The sequence below is a fragment of the Podarcis erhardii genome (assembly GCF_964252035.2).
Source record: "Podarcis erhardii genome assembly, chromosome: 11".
In the NCBI taxonomy this organism is placed as follows: Eukaryota; Metazoa; Chordata; class Lepidosauria; order Squamata; family Lacertidae; genus Podarcis; species Podarcis erhardii.
Window position 1 is genome coordinate 28,521,591 of NC_138501.1, and position 22,611 is coordinate 28,544,201.

Here is a 22,611-nt window from a genome sequence, read left to right on the forward strand (position 1 = left end):
TTGATTCTATTTCTATGCTGTTTTTTATTCAAATAAATCCCAAAGCGGCTTACAAACAAAAGATAAAAAATAACAGAATGGAACATCACAAATACAGCATAAATTGTATAGAGTACTTAACAAATCATCAGTAAAACAATCGCAAATAAAACAATTACCATCTATGTAACACTATTAACAACAATAACGAAAAAGCTAAACATCAGTTACACCAAAAACCATATTACAGGATTCACATTGGCCATGCAGATTATGAAGCTTCCTGAGTGACCTTGGGTCTAAACCAGGGGTAGTCAACTTTTTTATACCTACCGCCCACTAATGCATCTTTCTTAATGGTAAAATTTCCTTACCGCCCACCAGTGCTCAATGGAAGGAGGATTCAGCTTGTGCCGGAGAAACCCCTACCCCCCACTTAGAATCCTGAAATGCCCACTGGCAGTAGGGACCTGGTCCCTGGCGGTAGGGACCACGTTAACAACCCCTGGTCTAAACTGTTTCACATGGTTGTTGTCAGTGCTTTTTTTCTTTTAAAAAAATGTTTAAGGGCACTCTCAGTTTCCTATTCGTATTGAAATACTGCCCCTCAATGAGGCCAAACTTAGATTCACAAAATGTTCAGGCGTATGCGTATCCCTGTGTCCCCCCAGAAAAAAGCACTGGTTGTTGTGAATATATGTCAGGTGTGCATGCAGGAACCAGGCCCTGTGACCAATAGGACTTTGCAGGACTGGGGCCTTCCTAAGTTTGTTCTGAATAGTCAAGGTGCGGCCTCACAGGTGAGGCTGATTGGTAACTCACAGCACCTGGTGGCAAGAGCTAGGAAGGGATATAAGGTCAGCATTTCCCTTCAGCTCTTTGCCACAGCAACACGCTCCCTGCCTTGCTGCGTTTGGCTTCTTGCTTTCTGATCCTTGAACCTCGGCTTCTTGACTCCCTGCTTCTTGATCCTCAGACCCCTGACTTCGTGCCTCCTTGCTTCCTGACCCTCAGACTCTTGGCTTCTTGACTCCTGGCTTCTGGACTTCAGTTTCTGCACCCACTCTGCCATCTTGCCCCCAGTCCTGACGTCCCCTTCCGGGACTTCGATCGCCTGTGAACCAGACCGTGACAATATAACATTAAAAGAGTTGGGGGGGGGGTTGTGCCACCTTGAGCTCACTAGAAGGAAGATGGGATATAAATGTAACATTAAATGAAGAGACATACAAAAAAACAACCACCAGAGAGCAGAATTACTGAGAAGAACCAGGCTAGCACTTAAATCAAGGCTTCTGTCAGACTATTGCAGTCCCCTCATCCCTGTCCGTTGCCATGCAGTCTGGAGCTCATTGAAGCTGAAGGCCAGCAACATCGTAGCTGGCATCAGGTTCAATAAAATGCCATTTGTATGACAGAATAAGATACCATTTACTGGTGTGGGACAGTTGAAGCAATTAAATGATATTTCCTTATATCCCATACCATTGCAATATAAACCCCAAAGTATGGAGCTGCAGTCAAAATATAGTCCTTACACTTTGTACATCCTTGAATGCATAAATATCTACACACTTTGATTTCAGAAGTAGGATAGCTGGCTTCAAGTGGTTCTTGTCATTAATGGACTACCATCTTTTTAAAAATATCATAAACCCTTATGTTTAAAGTTATTTATTGTTGGGCTCTTGAATTGATTGTATAAAGGGATGATAAATTGCTGATTGGGGGATCTTTACAGTGGTTTACCTGGACTTAGGCAAGGGAGGGCTTAAAAAAAAGAAAGTTCAATTAAGTTTCCTTTACCATTTCAGCTTGGCTTCATAGTCACTTAAATTGTAGGTGGTGTAGGAGTTTCAGCATTTTAAATTCACATATTACTGTCTGTGTATATCACTGCTACCATTTTAGTCTCAGTCTGTCTCAGAATGCCTCAGCTTTTTTTTTTAATCTGGAGAAATGCTAAAAATGAAATGCAGTTCCCAAGGAGAAATGCCCTTGAAAATCAATAGCAGTCCTTAGAAAATCTACAAATAACAGACTTCAGAAATACAAAAAGATGTTGCTTCACCACTCACATCCTGTGGGGAAAGCAAGTGTAGGGTGGGGGAAGAGAGATGCCATAAAACGGGGGCATATTAGGCTATAGACACAACAGTGGCTTAAAACGCAGGTAGGCCTTTTTCCCCTGCTGTGTTGCAGGTTGTGTTTGCATGCTGTTATACACACCACAGAGGGGGTGGGGGGGTCTTCATCCGATGCACATTACCTGCTTTGTTTCCACGTCCCAGCACCACACATTCATGAAACGTCACCAATGGCTGTCTCAAATGTACACACCTCAGCTCAATTTGAAGATTAAAGCTTAGTTTGAGGGTAGAGCAATCAAACAGTAGTATGTCTCAATAAACTACAAGATAGCTCAGCATTGTGGGTAACATCGTATGCACACTGTTTCAAAAGCCAGAGGTGGGAGGGCACTAGAGCCAGAGTAAGTGGTGGTGTGTACACAGCCATCCAAGCAGTGACTCATTTGCATGTTCAGACCCAGAAACCTCCCCACTAAATAAATCCACACTTGACTCAAATTTTTGGTTTGGTTTTTGGCAGAATTTAGGCCACAACTTTATTGATTCCTGAAAGTGACTGGTTGCATAGGCTCTGGTTCGACTAGTTCCCTGCCATGCAGGTAGCACTGACCCAGGGTTCCAGCATAGGTCAGCCAAGGGTGAACACCTGGATAAGCAGAAAGCTGGGAACAGGCTAACTCTGCCACCCAAATGTCCCCCTGGACTCAGGCACGGGCACAACCCCCTCACAGTGGTTGACCAAACCAACGAGTCCCTGGATTCCTTTAATGGAATACCCTACACATAGGGATGGCGAGAGTGTTTGCCCATCCCTATCACCTGAACCAGAACCTATCCACAACCTTACAAGTTGTGACGATTTGCTACGTGGCAGGCAAAACCCAAATGGCAACAGCCAATCAGCCAAGTGGGGAAAATTCCTGCCGTGCCCCTGTCCCAACAACAGACGACACACGACGGCATAGCAAGGTCAAGCACAACAAGCCCTATAAGTAGGGAGAGATGGGCAGGTGTTCCAAATGCATGTGCTGAAATAGGAAGCTCTGGGCATAAATAGGTCTCTCAAACCATTTGAACTGCGTCACATTGGCCAGATTGGATCTACCAATCAGATGTTGTGGCTTACCAGTTGTACCCACCCACAACACAGGGTGTCTAACCGCAATACGTGCCTTTTTGAAGTGAGGACCCGATTTCCCAGCAATAGATCAAATCAGAATTTTGACAAGTCAGTCAAAGTTTTGACAAGCCCAAGGATCATTGATAAGGAACCAAAGAACTGAGTGTTGCTTAGCATTCAAACAGGGATTGCAAGAAATGGTGGCTGATAATCCACAGGAACAGGCCTTATACTTGCTTAGATCAACAAGTAATCGATGGTCTACCTGTCAACCTTCAGATGATGCTGAAGTACAATTCCCATCATCCTTGACAATTTCCCATGCTGGCTGGAACTGAGACCAGCTAGAGTCCAACTCTGTAGGACTGCAGATTTCCCATCCCTGGCTTATCAAAGTTGTCTACCCAGTTTAAAAATCTTTCAATTAACCAATAAATTAAATAGAATGGATAGGGATTGGAGAGTATCGGCTTAACCATTCTGACCTATTAGGGACTGCTGCCAGCTTCCTTGACTGGTATGCCCATTTCCTGTGCAAGGTTCTATCAACTAATCTGATGCATGAAAAGAATTTTGATTCAGTTCTGCTTGCTCGAAATCTCCAGAGCATAAACTACAACAGTGTAATGTTTATACTTAGTCCTGTTAATCAGTATGTGTTTCAGCTCTTGGATCTTCAGGTGATGAGCAGAATATAAATATTTGAAATAAGTAACAGTTGCAGTTAATTTTATTATCACCATAGCAAAAACTATGAAACAATACATAAACACATAATCTGTTGTTGTTGTTGTTGTTTAGTCGTTTAGTCTTGTCCGACTCTTCGTGACCCCATGGACCAGAGCATGCCAGGCACTCCTGTCTTCCACTGCCTCCCACAGTTTGGTCAAACTCATGCTGGTAGCTTTGAGAACACTGTCCAACCATCTCGTCCTCTGTCGTCCCCTTCTCCTTGTGCCCTCCATCTTTCCCAACATCAGGGTCTTTTCCAGGGAGTCTTCTCTTCTCATGAGGTGGCCAAAGTATTGGAGCCTCAGCTTCATGATCTGTCCTTCCAGTGGGCACTCAGGGCTGATTTCCTTAAGAATGGATAGGTTTGATCTTCTTGCAGTCCATGGGACTCTCAAGATTCTCCTCCAGCACCATAATTCAAATGCATCAATTCTTCAGCAATCAGACTTCTTTATGGTCCAGCTCTCACTTCCATACATCACTACTGGGAAAACCATAGCTTTAATTATACAGACCTTTGTTGGCAAGGTGATGTCTCTGCTTTTTAAGATGCTGAGATATAATCTAGTATGTATTAAAACAGCTTCCTGTTTAGAATTGCATACGTATATTTGTTTGTTCATATTTTATCATTTGCATTTGTCAGTTGTCAGATATCACAAGTTACTTAGGTTACATAAAACACATATAAAACAGAGCATACAAGAATGAAAATAATTTCACCATAAAATCCCACAACTTCTGGCCCCAACTAATTACAGCTGTGCAGTAAGAACCAGGGCAATGCGCACAACCATGTTTGGCTGATGCATAATGCAAGACTCTGAATTTCACGTTTTTTAAAAAAGGCATCAAGAGATAAAAACTGGAGCAACAAATCATTGGGTTCAGTTAGAGTGTTTTATAAAGGCATCAAAAGAAGTCAATTCTATAGTGATGATCACACTGTGCTATCATTCCGCTAGAGGTCTCCAACTAGTGGTCAGGTCAAGGTCAGATCAAGATGCAAAAACCTTCAAAGAACATCTGCTTGCAGAGGAGGACATGATAGTGAGTTGGCAAGACTGCTTTAACAGATGACTCCCTGTGACTTTCTTTCTTTTGGTATAATATCTATAATCTGCACAATCCTGCTGAAAAATGCCATTTCTAACTAAATATACCTGAACAAAAGTTTAGATGCTTTGAGAAAAATAGAGACATGGGATTTATGAAAGAATGCAGAGTGGTATAAATATAGTACACTGGAAAACAACTTTTCCTTAATGGGTAGGTAGCATGGCAAAAGAGTATCATGGTGACAAATGAATACCCATAGTAGATAAATATAACTTGCTTTATTTTCCAGATTTTGACATTAGAATGGGGAGGCTGTAAATCAGTTAAATCATTTGCTGATGGATACTAATACTGTTCATCAACTAACAAATTAATGGAAAATTTAATATAGCACTGCAGTATGAACTATGACTACTGGCTGACAATACAGAATTGCCTTGGCTAAGTGGTTTAGACAAGCTGTTTGCTATTTATACAATCTGAAATTAATTCTTCATATCCAGTCATTTCCAGGGATGCATTGGAATGCCACCAAATTCTGCCTAAAGCAGGAAGCTAAACATACAACCACTTTACCATTTTATAAGGTGTATGTAAAAAAAAAAAAAAAAAAGGTTTTTAAATGTTCTTTCAAATGCTCTTAAGTAGTATTTACTCATGCATTGTTGAACTACAGTTTTAAATGATTAAGGTTTCCAAATTGCTGGCAGTAAGATTTGTACACTTTGAATAAATATGTATAAGAGAAGCAACATCTGGATTTATAGACTGCCTAAATAGATATCCTCAAATAAGTTATTTAAATTCTGTAGGTTGCTCTGAACCTCTGGGGATGAAATCGGGACATATACAGGATTATCAGATTACTGCTTCCAGTGTCTTCAGAACACTCAATATGGATATGTTTACATGGGAACCTAGAAAAGCTCGTCTGGACAAACAAGGCAAAGTGAATGCCTGGACATCGGGGCATAGTGACCAGTCACAGTGGCTGCAGGTAAATAATTTGTAGTAATTATTGGGATCCATTTTTCTAAATAATATTTTTATGGAAGGACATATGCTATCATGTATGAATGAGTTGGCTGTACTGAGTGAATAATACTGCAAAGGCATATCTGAGTGTGTGGTCCTTTAATTCATCATATTTTTTATTTGATTGATTGTGGTTCAATAGATGCAAATAGGCAAGTGGAAATATAACAGACGGGACACCAAGAAAACCATGTTATGATGTGTCTGTTGACTCTCCCCACAGAGTGATAGGATCAATCCAGAAATTGCTGAAATACAGTTTAATGGATGGAATATCAAGAAGCCTGAGCCCAAAAATCTATAGGGAATAATTGAATTCCTTTTATCAAAATCACAGAATCCCTTTAGATACAAGACCATGTGAACTTCTGTCATAAAGACATGACCAGTGCTTTTACGCATTTGAACATTAAACTCCAAGTTTCAAATTTGTCTCAGAGGGTTTAAATGACATAAATTGCTGATACGGATTCTACACAATAATTCTTTGAACATCCACATATACGCAACCCAAGCTGAGGTACTAGTGGGAACAAATCTTTTTAAATCCAGGTACTTATGCCTAACTTCATTATAGTTCATGCTGTTAGAAGAATCTTTCAAGTGAACTGAATCTTTGAACAGACAATCTTAAATCCCAGCTGGAAAGGTTTTATATGTGATTGGTTGGCTGTGTCATGTCTGTGCTACAGCAATGGAAGAAAAGTGGCTGATTTTAATTGGATATTTTTGGATCAAATTTACAAAATCAGATTCATTGAACCATATTAAATCATTCAGTTGGAAATTCTCCAGAGCCATAGAATTGCAATTGATTATTTGTCAAAGCAAATGAATGTTTGAATTTGATTAATGACTTCTGAAAAAAGCATCATTTCTCCCGTCTCCTGGTGTTTCGGGTTTTGGTGAAGGAGGTTTTTTTTGTTTTTTGGGGTTTTTTTGAGGGGGACGGGTGGCTGCAAAAAATGCATTAGGCTACTACTCCAAAATTTGCCTTCCTTTTAACGTATTTGGCTCTAGTAAGATTGATTCTGCACTATAAATTCATTAAGAAGCTGTACACATTGCTTGTTTTCAGCGTTGGGGTGATTTACAAAAGTTCCTCGGAAGGCTAATATGCAAAAGAGCAACAAATCACCAAGCAGAAGACTATTTGACCAGTCACTGCTCAATTTACATATTAGAAACATTGTAGATTGCATTGTTTTGAAACCGCTGCCAGGGGAGAATGGAATTCTCAGCATGAACCCTTAACGGTGCCAGAAGTGTGCTACTAGCCTCCTGCAATCTTTTCACATATAAATTATAACTTATTAGCTTTTCCTTCTTCAATTTCTTTACCTGCTGTTGCTAAGCAATTCAACAGAGCGATAAACATATTTGCTCTGAACTCACACATGGAGGGGGAAGGGGACAGACAGAACTTGTAGAACTTCCATGTCTATTTATTATCTCAGTAATTGAAGATGGGTATATTCAATCAAGTCATTAATGCACTGTGATATCCCAAGCCATAGCAAAGAGGAATATGGATTTACTACATGGAACATGCTGCTACCTCAACTATATAAGCAAGCCAGTGAGGAAAGCAATAAGGCACTATGACTGGGAAGAAGTCAGGGTCACCAAGCCACCCCTCAAGTCACCAGGAGGTGCCCACATTGCAGACATCTCACTCTGCTTTATAAAACTTCTGCTATTTGGGAAGGCACTTGATAGAGCAGGTCAAGGATTCCTTTTCCGCTGAGGGGCACATTCCTTTCCAAGAAAGCTTCAGAGGGCCACATTGCAGTGGTGAGTTAGCCAGAAGAAAAAAATGTGTGAAACAAGGGATGTAAAGTTTATATTTTTACTATAGGCTAGTTTCTACACACACTTGCATACTGCTCTCTAGACAAGCAGGGTGCATTATCAGAGTTCCAGTAGATATTTCAGCTGGGTAATAACACTCAGGGTGTAAAGCAGGCCGTGAGAGGTGTGGCCTGGGGAGAGGAAGCCAGATAGAGGTCTGGTGGGCTGCATTATGTTCCCAGAACTGAGCCTTTCCACTTGTGGTACAGAGACAGGAGAGGATCGGCGTGGGGATTCCGTGCTTCCGACCCGGAAGAGCACAGGAAATAGCTTGAATTCAGACACGGGTGCGCACGCTCCAGCCCACCGAGAGGTCTCTCAGAAAGTGGACCGGACCAGCCTCAAAAAATGTTGCCGGCCCCTGATCTAGGCTAACATAAGAAGGTGCCCCCCCAGCACACATACCAGAAAAGCTTTTTAGAGGTAGAGATGGGAAGGAAATTTGATTCAGTTCACTTTTAATTACCTAATTTGTGAACCAAAACACAACCATCATACGAAATTCTGTACTTGCAGTTCTACAAGCAAGTAACGTGCACAAAAATGCATACATTAGTGTATGGTGTGTGTATAGTTTCATATCTTAGTGAAATAACATACAGAGATGTTATTTCTCCCACTGAGTTTCCAACCACATCTCAAAGTGTTGGTGCTGACCTTTAAAGCCCTAAACGGCCTCGGTCCTGTATACCTGAAGGAGCGTCTCCACCCGCATCTTTCTGCTCGGACACTGAGGTCCAGCACCGAGGGCCTTCTGGCAGTTCCCTCCCTGCGACAAGTGAGGCTACAGGGAACCAGGCAGAGGGCCTTCTCAGTAGTGGTGCCTGCCCTGTGGAACGCTCTCCCATCAGATATCAAGGAAATAAACAACTACCTGACTTTTAGAAGACATCTGAAGGCAGCCCTGTTTAGGGAACTTTTTAATGTTTGAAGTTTTATTCTGTTTTTAATGTTCTGTTGAAAGCTGCCCAGAATGGCTGGGGATACCCAGCCAGATGGGCAGGGTAGAAATAAATTATCATCATCATCATCATCATTATAGATGGATTCTTTAAAGGGAAAGTGCTTTGCAGAAATGTGTATGTTAGGCAAAACTGCATACAAATATGTATATATTAAGAGAAATTCATACAAAAATGCTGGTGAATTTCCAAGAGGACTTAAAAAAAAGTTCCTTGCCCCTAGGATCTCTTTAAGGATCTGTTTGTTTTTATTGCATTCTATAAAGAACCCTTGTAAACCTCTTCAGAGTCTGGGGGAAGGATTTGTGCCAATCCAAAATGCTCCTCCCTTTGCCTGACACAGACACACACACACTCTCTCTCTCTCTCTCTCTCTCTCTCTCACACACACACACACACACACACACACGAGAGAGAGAGAGAGAGAGAGAGAGAGAGAGAGAGAGAGAGAGAGAGAAATTGGGTGGCAAATGAGAAAGTAGGAAATGCATGCAGACAGGCCGCTTTTCTGTCTCCTGCTGATCTCAAAAAACCAAATTCATTCAGGGACAATGTGGTATTACTTTGAGGTACATTATTCCACTTCTGGCGACAATGAATATGTGGTTGTATGCAGATGGGCAGGGAATTAGGGAAGTGAGGAGGCGAGGCAATGACAGCCCTTATTATTTTCTCTAACAATTTATGTTATGTTCCAAACGCTTTCTCCTGTTGTACCTGATTGAGTATACAAATTGATTCATTCTGCATCCAGGTGGCTGCTGGCAGATTTTCTGTCAGTCTGAGAAGAGTAATGCCTTTTTCCCCCCCACCCCCTCTTCAAACTATACAAAAACCCTGTAAGGCAAGTTATGGTTTCTGAAGAGAAATTATTCCCATTTGACACACACACACACACACACACACAGAGAGAGAGAGAGAGAGAGAGAGAGAGAGAGAGAGAGAGAGAGAGAGCCAAAGATAATGAGGGCAAAAAATTATTTGGCAATGTAATTTTAATGTCAGAAGGTGGAGGTAACAGCTACAGCAAATGTGTGCCTACGACAAACACTACAGAAGGCAAATACGTCTGTCACAAGGAAGTGTGAAATGGACCATATGAAAGGACTGAAGGAATTATACTTTTGCCATTAATATGATACTAGTTGCATTGTACCTGTGCTTTGCATTTCTGAATACATTCCATCTCAGCATTTATGGATGACACCCACTGATGTCTGTGCACTTCTGTAACAAAAAGCTACTTGCACAACTGTACTTCCAGTTTCTTCCCCTGCCCTCTGCAGCCCCCTGTGTGCATATGCTGGAAATATGCATCCAAGATTATTCCCAGACATCTCAATTTTAAGGAATAATAATAATAATAATAATAATAATAATAATAATAATAATAATACCCTGCCCATCTGGCTGGGTTTCCCCAGCCACTCTGGGCAGCTTCCAACAAAATATTAAAAGACAATAGTCTATTAAACATTAAAAACTTCACTAAACAGGGTTGCGTTCAGGTGTCTGCTAGTTGTTTTTCTCTTCGACATCTGGTCGGAGAGCGTTCCACAGGGCGGGTGCCACTATCAAGAAGGCGCTCTGCCTGGGTCCATGTAACATGGCTTCTCGCAGTGAGGGAACCACCAGAAGATCCTCAGCACTGGACCTCAGTGTCTGGGCAGAATGATGGGGCTGGAGATGCTCCTTCAGGTATACTGGGCCGAGGCCGTTTAGGGCTTTAAAGGTCAGCACCAACACTTTGAATTGTGCTCAGAAACGTACTGGGAGCCAATGTAGGTCTTTCAACACCAGTGTTATGTGGTCTCGGCAGCCGCTCCCAGTCACCATTCTAGCTGCCACATTCTGGAATAGTTGTAGTTTCTGGGTCACCTTCAAAGGTAGCCCCACATAGAGTACTTTGCAATAATCCAAGCGAGAGATAACTAGAGCATGCACCACTCTGGTGAGACAATTCACAGGCACATAGGGTCTCAGCCTGCATATCAGATGGAGCTGGTAAACAGCTGCCCTGGGCACAGAATTGACCTGTGTCTCCATAGACAGCTGTGAGTCCAAAATGACTCCCAGGCTGCGCACCTGGTCCTTCAGGGGCACAGTTACCCCATTCAGGAACAGGGAGTCCTCCACACCTGCCCGCCTCCTGTCCCCCCAAAACAGTACTTCTGTCTTGTCATCTTGTCAGGATTCAACCTCAATCTGTTAGCTGCCATCCACCCTCCAACCACCTCTAAACACTGACACAGGACCTTCACTGCCTTCACTGGTTCTGATTTGAACGAGAGGTAGAGCTGGGTATCATCCATATACTGATGAACACCCAGCCCAAACCCCCTGATGATCTCTCCCAGCGGCTGCATGTAGATGTTGAAAAGCATGGGGGAGAGGACAGAACCCTGAGGTACCCCACAAGTGAGAGCCCAGGGGTCTGAACACTCATCGCCCACCACCACTTTCTGAACATGGCCCAGGAGGAAGGAGCGGAACCACTGTATAACAGTGCCCCAGCTCCCAGCCCCTCTAGATGGTCCAGAAGGATGTTATGGTCAATGGTGTCAAAAGCCGCTGAGAGATCCAGCAGAACTAGAAAACAGCTCTCACCTTTGTCCCTAGCCCGCCGGAGATCATTGATCACTGCAACCAAGGCAGTTTCAGTCCTATGATGAGACCTGAATCCCAACTGAAAGGGATCCAAATGGTCTGCTTCTTCCAGGCGTGCCTGGAGTTGTTCAGCAACCACTCGCTCAATCACCTTGCCCAGGAATGGAATATTTGAGACTGGGCAATAGTTGGCCATATTGGCCGCATCTAAAGATGGTTTTTTAAGAAGCAATTTGATAACCACCTCTTTCAGTGGGTCTGGGAAGGCTCCCTCACAGAGAGAAGCATTCACTACTCCGCAAAGCCCATTGCCCAGCCCTTCCTGGCTAGCTTTTATAAGCCAGGATGGGCAAGGATCAAGGAGACAGGTGGTTGGTTTCACTCGTCCAAGCAGCCTGTCCACATCCTCGGGGGTAACGGATTGGAATTGATACCACGCAACTTGGCTAGACAGGACTAGCACTCTCCCACCCTGGCCCTGTTCCCATGGTGAAGTCTACCTCTTCCCAAATCTGAGTGACTTTATCTGCAAAAAAACTTTTCAAAATCATTGCAGGAGATCATGTGGCCCATACTGGGCCCCGGTGGAGCAGGTGGTTCTGCTGAATTGCAAACCACCTGAAAGAGTCTCCTGCTGCTGTTTTCTGCAGATGTAACAGAGGCGGTGAAGAAAGTCTTCGTCGCTGTCACCACTTGGTAGGCTCTACACTGAGCTCTAACCTGTATCTGGTCAGCTTCAGAATGAGTTATCCGCCACCAGCGCTCTAGCCATCTCAGCAATTGTTTCATCTACCTCAGATCCATGGAAAACCATGGGGCTGTCCGGGCTCCATGCAATCGGAGAGGGTGCTTCGTAGCCAAACGGTCAATAGCCTGGTTAACTCCACGGTCCAGCAGGCCACCAGGGAATCAGCTGAAAGGCCATCAATATGGGATAAAGATAAAGATAAAGAAGCGGATTGATAGCATAATCCTTTTCATGTCTGTATGTCCCCTCAGAATCCCAGGTTATAACTGAACAAGTTTTCAAGGCAATTTGAAATGAAAATAACATTAAAATAATCTCCATAATATAAATTTAAAAGACAGTATATTGGCGAATAAAATTGCAGGTAAACTTTTTGAGCTCAACCAAAGGCAGTATCAGACTAGCATTGTCTAAAAAGAAGAAGGTGGACAAGTAGAAATATTTCCACACATTTGTTAAAAATAAGGCACCAAGTGTGCTGCCTCAGGAAAGTATTCATAGATACAGTACATAGGAACATTCCAAAGGCAGGGTGCCACAGCTGTAAAGACACTCACTGTCATTACTGACTGCCTAAACATAAGTGGGGTGGGGTGAGGAAAATACATAAAGGCCTCACATGAATTCCTAATTTATTGATTTCCCAAAAGTACCTCATCAACCAACCATAGGCTTCACAATCTTAGTGAGTGCTTAAAAATACAAAGATATACTTGAGAGTCCAATCCAGACATGCTATACATCAGTTCTTGAAAATACTTGTGACTCAATTTGATATATCTCTTCCTCTCAAACATTGGTAAAAAATGTGCTTTTATTTCCTGATTGCAGTAACTTGCCTTGCAAATTTCAGAAGGGTAATGGAGAAACTCACATGACCAAAGCAGATGATTCAATCTGTAAAAGCTTTTAAAAAATTGAAAACATAAAGTACCAATTGAAATAGTCATTTTGTCCCCTGGCATACAGCCTACTCTCTGACTTTGTCTTTGTCTCTACTTGTCATGCTGGAAAAAACATTAAACTTTGCGTTCTTTACGTGGTATTAATTCCCATTAATTATGCTGATTAGTGATAAAATGGACTCCACAGCATCCAAGGGCATTACCTGAGCAATGCACTTGACACAGTTTCTGGAGGTCATCGCCTTACCCACTTTGCCCTGCATATGATTTCAGGCTGAATCCATTATTCATATTAATAGTGTTGTTAAAGTGTACACTGTGGCATTGCCCTTTTGAAAATTGCTTTTAACTTTGCAAAGCTTCCATTCACCATTCATTTTATGAAAATGTTTATGGCTACAATAGAATTTAGGCATTCCATTTCAGTTTATTTTATTTCAATTTTTAGAAACTTTTTTAAAATGCAGCATTTAGGCTATAAACCTCTGGAAAGAAATTGAATTTATTCTGGTCAGCCACCTATAAGGACATTATTAAGAAGGCAGGGCAGAAAAAGTTTTCCAGAAGTTTATTTTACAATCAAGAGTCCACGAAATAAACAGGGGTAAGTGGTAGGGACATTTGAGGGTGTGTATGTTTGTTTGGTTTTGCCCCCTTAGGTTCCATTTTCATTTAATGGCATGATAAGTAGCTATAAAAAGATGGTATGTTGCTATTAATAATAATAATAAATCTCCACTGCAAAATGTATGACATTCAGAAATAATGAAGGTGCCTAGTTTTTGTGATAGGGAACTGATAAACAATAATCTGGCGTATTAATTTGTGTTTCTATTCTTAGCTAAACCTGAAAAAAAGCTTAAACTTTAGGGGCTCCTCCAGATTGCCTGTTAATTGAGCATTTGTCCTGCTTATGCAGACGTTAGAATTTCTCCAGTCTTTATTGAGACTTTCCCACCAGGTCCCAAAATTGAAGTAGTCAAGGACTCTACTCATAGCTTCACTGTTGCTTTGCTGTAGCAGAGGGGCAATGCTGCTTAAGCGGAAATGTCATTTTGGTCATGCCAGCCGGTGGCTGGATTATCCCTATGTTGCTATAAAATTCTTCTCAAGGAGGCTTATATAAGTTTCAGGTGCTGAAGTCCTTTTTATGGTATTGTCAGGAATGAGCCAGTTCCAAGTGGAATTTTACAGCCAGTTGCAGAATATGGGCAGAAACAGAAAGGTTTAGATTTGACGCAGACTGGGCAGGGGCTACAGCTGCCTATGCCAACTCCCTCTGACCTTCAATGGCTGCTTGTCAGGGGAACAACTGAAAATGGGCTGGAACAAAGCCAAAGCTCTCAGGACGCTCAACAGGTGCAAACAGACACAGAGGCTTTCAGAACAGGAAGAGGTTGGAGCTGATCCAATAAGTCCGTAGAGTTGGTGAAAGGGAGGGCTGCTGGACAGGAAGCAAAACAAGAGATGTAAGGGGTGAAGGTTCAGTATCTTCTGTAGGAAGACGGGAACATGGACTCCTGACAGGTATTCATATTGGAGAGCCTACACTTTACATGTAGAAGGTCTCAGGAACCTCTAGGTTAGATTGGGAGAGACTCCTGTCTAAAACCTTAGAAAGCCACTGTCAATTAATCCAGACAATAGTGAGTCACATAGGAGACAACTCCTAGGGGCCAAGGTCCCTTCAGCCCCCCCCCCCCTCCATAAAATATTTGAGAGGGCCAACCCGCCCCCCATTCAATTGCCATTCAAATGGTGTCCATGCGCCGTGTCTTGTGATCGATTATGTGGTGCAGGGCTTAACCCCCCCCCCCATATGAGTGCAGTTTATTATTATCAATATTGTGTTGTTGTTTTTAAAATAACATATTCACAATCATAATAATTTGTGGGCAATTCCTGCCCCCCCCAAAAAAAAATCAGTTAAGACACTTACAGATCAGCAAAAGTCTCCTCCAGAAGATCATAGAATCATAGAATCATAGAGTTGGAAGAGACCACAAGGGCAATCGAGTCCAACCCCCTGCCAAGCAGGAAACACCATCAGAGCACTCCTGACATATGGTTGTCAAGCCTCTGCTTAAAGACCTCCAAAGAAGGAGACTCCACCACACTCCTTGGCAGCAAATTCCACTGTCGAACAGCTCTTACTGTCAGGAAGTTCTTCCTAATGTTTAGGTGGAATCTTCTTTCTTGTAGTTTGGAACCATTGCTCCGTGTCCGCTTCTCTGGAGCAGCAGAAAACAACCTTTCTCCCTCCTCTATGTGACATCCTTTTATATATTTGAACATGGCTATCATATCACCCCTTAACCTCCTCTTCTCCAGGCTAAACATGCCCAGCTCCCTTAGCCGTTCCTCATAAGGCATTGTTTCCAGGCCTTTGACCATTTTGGTTGCCCTCCTCTGGACACGTTCCAGTTTGTCAGTGTCCTTCTTGAACTGTGGTGCCCAGAACTGGACACAGTACTCCAGGTGAGGTCTGACCAGAGCAGAATACAGTGGCACTATTACTTCCCTTGATCTAGATGCAATACGCCTATTGATGCAGCCCAGAATTGCATTGGCTTTTTTAGCTGCCGCGTCACACTGTTGGCTCATGTCAAGTTTGTGGTCAACCAAGACTCCTAGATCCTTTTCACATGTACTGCTCTCAAGCCAGGTGTCACCCATCTTGTATTTGTGCCTCTCATTTTTTTTGCCCAAGTGCAATACTTTACATTTCTCCCTATTAAAAATCATCTTGTTTGTTTTGGCCCAGTTCTCTAATCTGTCAAGGTCGATAAATCTTTCCAAGATGCCTGAAGCAAATCATTGAAGATGTTTCACCTACGGCTGAAGGAAAGGCATTGCAAAGTGCCGTTTATTTTAATGGGGTGTCACAAAATTCACATGCAAGCCTTAGAGACATGAAATGAAATTGGCCAGCAGCATTCTTTATAATTAACTATAATTGATTATATTTAGGAAGAAATAAGAATAGAAAGTTGAGAACCTCAAGGCATATTAATTTGGATATGTGCATGTTTTCTTTAAAGGTGATCCTTTACAAAATGTTGATACCTTATAGGTGTGATCAAAAAGGATAGAGAAGGCATTATATTTAAGCAGCAAACATTATTAGTTCCCCACTTAAAGTTCACTATCCTCCCAGAATGCTTAGCACAAGATATAAATTATAAATTGTCCCACTTGTCAAACCTCTCTGCTTCTGCAGTACAGGTACATGTCAGTCCCATTTGACAGTATTTAAATATATCTTTGAATGTCAATGGATTCTGCTTCTCTTTTGCCAAGTAATCATTGAAGTGTGTACTTTATCTTATAGACAGACTTCAGATATTAGTTTACAGTTTATAGCCAGAATATCAGCTATGTTACATTATGAATAGCTAGGGGACTGGTTTTGAGTGGTGTGGAATATAATAAAAAACGAATTTACATAGACAAAGAAAATGATGGCAGCCACTGTTTTTCATTCCAGTCTTTTAAACTGATCACAGATATTATCACTGGAAATAGCAAAGAGAAGAGCTGAAATATTGCTTTGTCTGACCAAATGACCTGTGCACCACTAGTCTTGGTCATTATGGCCACTGAAGGAAAAATATGTGGGAGAGGGGGGTGGGTGGATTGGCTCCAGAGAGAGGTTGTTTCGAATCTCATCAAGAAAACATGATAGTAACATGGGAAAGGTTAATCACCTTGTCCTATAGGCTTGCATTGACACTATGTTCCCACAAAAAAGGGCAGCAAAGAATTTGCTTCTAGACCACACAACTCTTTGTCCTAATGAAGGACTAAGGTGTACATTTGCTTTGATCGAAGCAAAGGAAGTAGGAAGTAGGACTTCACAGCACTTTCCTTTCCTCAGTCTGGAATGAAACTGTTTTGTTTCCTGAGATTCTTAAACCTGGATATCACTTGGCATATTTGATCTATCCATAATCTTCAACATTTGAACTTTCTCTTTCCTTTTCCAAACATTGAGGGTAGCATAGCCTCCAACATACCTCAGATGAAAATGGGTTCATTTCTTACTCCCCTCCCCACAACTGACCCTCCCCAACTCCCCATTTTTGTCCCCCTGCCCTCGTTGCAGAGCATTTTCTTTCAGAAGAAGGGTGAGTGCCGCCACCACTGCTACACCAGTGGGACACAGTACATATGCCCTCCACCATTTTGAAAAAACCCCTTTATCCTAGTTTTGTTTTATCTTATTTTCTGGTAGATTTACAAACATACAACAATAAATAAATTTTAGAAAGGGGCAAGATTATATACAGACACACATAGCATTAAAAAATAATAATTAAGACTTCTTGTGCTCTGCTCCACCTTTCTTCCTGCCCAGGGTGGTCTTGTGACAGCACTGGCAGAGGAAATAGGGACCAGATTTATTTCAATGAATCCGGGGACACTTCTTTTTTTTCTTCTTTTTTTTGAAGCTGAGTAGCAACAGGGAGTCAGTAGTGGGGATGGTGAGGCAAAAGACCCTGGGCCCAAGCACACATGCATGTTGTAAAGGTAAAGGCTAAAGGGACCCCTGACCATTAGGTCCAGTCGTGGACGACTCTGGGGTTGCAGCACTCATCTTGCTTTATTGGCCGAGGGAGCCGGCATACAGCTTCCGGGTCATGTGGCCAGCATGACTAAGCCACTTCTGACAAACCAGAGCAGTGCACAGAAATGCCGTTTACCTTCCTGCCGGAGTGGAACCTATTTATCTACTTGCACTTTGACGTGCTTTCGAACTGCTAGGTTGGCAGGAGCTGGAACCGAGCAACAGGAGCTCACCCTGTCGCGGGGATTCGAATCGCCAACCTTCTGATCAGCAAGCCCTAGGCTCTGTGGTTTAGACCACAGCACCACCCACATGTTGTATAAAGGTGCAAAGCCCTTCTTTCACACCCTGTGAAACATAAATATGCAGAGTTTTTAAAAAACTGGACAACGGCCGCCTTCCCATGACTCCTGAGCCTGCCCTCAGGGAGAAGGGGGTGGGAGATCTGTACCGCTGGACATCCCTGGTTCCCCTTCAGCAGTGGTGGCAGCAGCGGCAGTCAGCAGCCTGGAGCCAGCCTAGTAGCGCAGTTGGCTCTGGCTGGCTTCAGGAGCTGCTTGCTGTCCGCTGCCGTGGTGCCCACCATTTTTCTTCCTTTTTTGTGTTGCGCACAAGACACATCATATGGGGACTTCCAGCGAGGAAAAATGGTGGGCATCAAATGGCAGCAAGCAGCTCCTGAAGCCAGCCAGAGCCAACTGTGCTACCAGGCTGGCTCTGGGCTGCTGAGGCTGCCGCTGCCATGTTTCCCAGTGACAGATTTGCAAATCTGGGGACATCCCGGGGACAGAATTTGTCCAGGGACAGATTCATAAATCTGGGGACTGTCCCCAGGAACCGGGAACATCTGGTAACCCTACATCAGAACCCAGGATGGCTTTCAAAATTCTGGGACAGTTTCTGGAAAATCAGGACGCATGGAGGGTATGAAGTAAAGGCAGAGAACTGGACCAGCACCACAGTATTTCAGAATCTGCAGTATTTGTTAGTTTACTTCTGGAAAGAGAAGAATTATCACTTGAGGCTGCTTGGCAGTGCCACCTGTGCCCTTGAACCCATGTCTTATGATATGCAAGTATTATTAATATATCACATAATTCTACATGGTCTTGATTTTAGTGTCACTCTAGATGTGCAAGTGTATACTAATGTTGATCTCAGCTATCCCAAACCATGTTCATGTACATATTTTGATGTCCTGGAGGAAAACACAAACATGAGATGTGGACAGTTCGTAGTTACTCAGAACAGGTTCTCACTCAGACAAACACGCACACCTGAAACAGTATCTATAGATACTCCCAAGTAACCCAAAACAGATTGCATCACACACTTCCAGAACACGTCAAAACATGCACTGGAGACTCTTGAAGACATTCCTCTTCTTTGCTCCTGTCTGTCCCAGTGTCAATCTGAATTGTCTGGTTTAGAGGAGGAGAGGTTTCTGGGAGGAGAATGAGCAGACTTGCAACCTAGAATAGTAAACTGCTTTGCTGTTCAATTTCACTAGTACTCAATTTCATGTGTATATAGTTTGTGCTCACTGTAAATGTTTGATCTACTATAAATTTTTATTGCACAAATTTCTGCATTCCATTAAGTTGATATAAAAGCTATAAAAGGTATTCCTTAGGCACTACCCCCTCATCTAAAAGAACCTCTTTTTTAAAAAAGCAGGCAATTGTACTGTGTTATTTTAATGTTTCACAGTACAGCTGTATTCAGCATAAACTTTGACTTGCATAACTGCAAATTTTAGGAAAAAGAAGAATGCCAGTTTCAGGTTTCCAGCAGTCATCCACAAATCCCTCTGAGCATAAACGACTACATTTTGTAGATTACCAACCAAAAATAAAATAAAATATATAGTTTTATAGTGTTCAGTTATGCTGAAAGCCCTGGACATGGTATGCTTGGCACTTTTAGCGTTGCTGTCTTCCAACCAAATCCTTGAACAATCAAAGACTGCTGAGGGGTGGACAGCCTTTGTCTGATCCTTGGCACTAAAGGCTGTAGATGAGAAACTTTCCTCCTGCTGACTTCTGTAAGTTAGCTGACCTTAAGGTCCAAGGCCAGTTTTGAACAACATTTTCCCCAGCAGCCCACCCATTGTTCAGAAGGGCCACCTGACCCTCCTGAAAAGTCTGTTGTATGAACAAAGTATCCATACATTACAAGAAAAGAGCAAGGTTCTTTAATATATGATCATGAGGTTTGCGGGGTGGAAATCAGATGGTTTGATGGAATTGCATTAGAAGCTACATATATGAAATGGAAATTGCATCAACAGGTTTAGGTAAGGTCAAGCAAATAAGCCCAAATCAGTAATGACATATTGGTCTCTGAACAAAACTGACTCATGTAAGGCTACTGGAATTTAATGTAATACAGTATTTGACAAATCCAGGATTTATTTTTAAAATGTAGTATGGCAACTCAAGTTACCTCATTGTCAGGGCAAGTCAGCTTTGCAGCTCCACTATACAACTAAGCATAAAGAAGTGCAAAAGAAGCACGAGTTTCATTTATTGGGAATGAGTTCTGAACGTATGTGCAAGGGCTCATGCATTTATTCATATCACCATTCTACTATAAATCTTTAACCAGCACAACAAAGCTGTATTATGAGACTCTGGCTCATTTAAGAACTCTGCCTAAACCTCTAGATTTCATCTTACTTTTTTCTAGTATGGTTCCTAGGCATGGATTAGATAAAGTACACATAGACTAATTCTGTGCCAAGCTGGCAAATTATAAATAGAATACATTCGTCTTTTTCTTCTTGCATTACCAATAAAATAAAGGTGGACACTTATTGGGAAGAGGTTAGTGGTGACAAATCCCCATCCAATTAATCTTAATTATAGGACTACTGCATCAGAGCCTTCCCCAGAAGCCAATAGGGGAAATAATATAAATTATGTTGATGCTATAATCTGATACAGTGGTGGGCTGGGGATGGGGACAAGAGGGCCACATATTTGCATATTAGAGTACAAAAGTCAATATGATATTTTACTGTATTGTTATTTCCATACAGTCTGCAGGATATGGGCATAATAAATAAACATTGTTTTCCCCTCTAAACCTCGGCCATCATTTATTATAGACTGATCATTTATAACTTTTTCTTGTATTTGGTTTTGGTAGCTTCTTCTATTCAGTAAAATTAAGTCATTCAGCTTGCAATCCTATACCAGCTTATCTGAGATGAGAAAGCCCTAATTAATTCAATAGTACTAATTTTTGAGTAGACATATAGAGGATTGTACTGTACATTGTCCTTATGTAGGGATCCAGATTCCACATGTCATTGTGGTAAACTGTTTTTAAAGGTGAGGAGCATATTGAGAGGCACACTTTCATACCCTCCAACTTTTCTCTGATGAAAATAGGGACATCCTATTCAATAATAATAATAATAATAATAATAATAATAATCCCCAGCCAATCTGACTAGGTTGTCCCAGCCACTCTGGGTGACTTCCAACATATATAAAAACATAATATAACAGGGTTGCCTTCAGATGGCTTGTGGGGGTCAGATAATTCCATATCCTCCAATACTTCTCCAATGAAAATAGGAACGTACTAAGGAAAAGCAGGACATTCCAGGATCAAATCAGAAGCCCGGACAGCTTCTGTAAATCTGGAACTGTCCCTGGAAAATAGGGACACTTGGAGGGTCTGCACGTTGTTTTGGCATGAGAATCTGTTGTTCAGTACTTGGGCCCATATATGGTAATTTCTTTGGCTCCTGTGCCATAGATGTATATCAAAAGACTATCTCCGATACACTAACCTTCATTAGACAGACACCTGTCTGTTACCATTCATTTTCCACACCAATTACTTATGTACCCCACCTTCATGAAAATATATGAGACTACCGGTACTTAGGCCACCATTATAGTCTTTACTACTGTGGCTACCCTGAGGTACATTGCATGACTCTTCAAGGTAGAACAGAGATTCTGGTAGATGGTAATAGCCAAAACTGAAGCAAGACAGAGAGGGAGTTTTGGCAGAAAATAAAAATGCACTCCATCCACATTACTTTGAGAGTTCAAATGTATCGTCCTTTCCTCTTCCCAATGGATTATCATTCCCCCTTTTCATTTTTCATATATCAAAATAGCTTCATTTGTTTACATGTACGCAATATGTTATGTGCAGTTTAAAAAAGCAGATTGCCTTGTAAAGAAGCACATATTGTGTGCCTTTGTTTGTGCACTGATAGAATGAAGCAGGGGGCACCTAAATCATTTTTGCTTAAGACAACCAAGCCTGCTTTCTGCTTATATTCTGACTCTTCCTGATGGTCCCCTCTTTTGAAATCCCTGAGCAGTTTTAAAACAGCTGCTTGTCGTTTTTACTGTTGGCATGTTGTTTTCCAAAGGCATCTGTCACAAAACAATGAAAACAAAGAATATTCCCCTTTTTAATCATCTTTCCCAACAACTACATGTATAGGATTTAAAAACAGGCCAGAACCTTTAAGACTATTCTTTTGATGTATTTCATATGAATAAGATAAGAGTAAAAAGTAGTTGAGTACATCCCATATATTTATTTCTTTAAGTTTGTTCCTTATACAGACCCCAGATGCCCACAGTTTGCAAAGTGAATGACTGAGTTATCAGATTCAGCTCAATATTGGTGTTGTGTTGTGCAGAACCTGTAGTAAAATAGTGAAATTGAGACCCAGCATAAGGCTATCTGGTTACTTACTGTACACAGAATGTTCTCTGTGAGGAGGTGAAGATTCTTGGAATAGTGTTGTGGATATTAAAATGTGGGAGTGGGGGGAGATCAGAGGGTAATTTTTTTGTGAACTAACAGGCCATCATTTAAACCAGGGATGGGAAACTTCTAGGGCTCCAGCTGTTGTTGAACTTCAACTCCCATTATCCCTGACCATTGGCCAAGCTGTCTGTGACTGATAGGAATTGGAGT

General features: G+C 41.9%; 1 protein-coding gene across 1 annotated transcript in view; it reads left to right on the forward strand.

The window, feature by feature from the left end:
• The window catches only part of EDIL3 (EGF like repeats and discoidin domains 3), a 235,883-nt gene that overhangs the window by 178,629 nt on the left and 34,643 nt on the right, over window positions 1–22,611 (forward strand). The window contains exon 9 of the mRNA XM_081881217.1: window positions 5,793–5,977. Within this exon, the coding sequence (XP_081737343.1) occupies window positions 5,793–5,977 (185 nt within the window). The remainder of the gene's footprint in view (window positions 1–5,792; window positions 5,978–22,611) is intronic.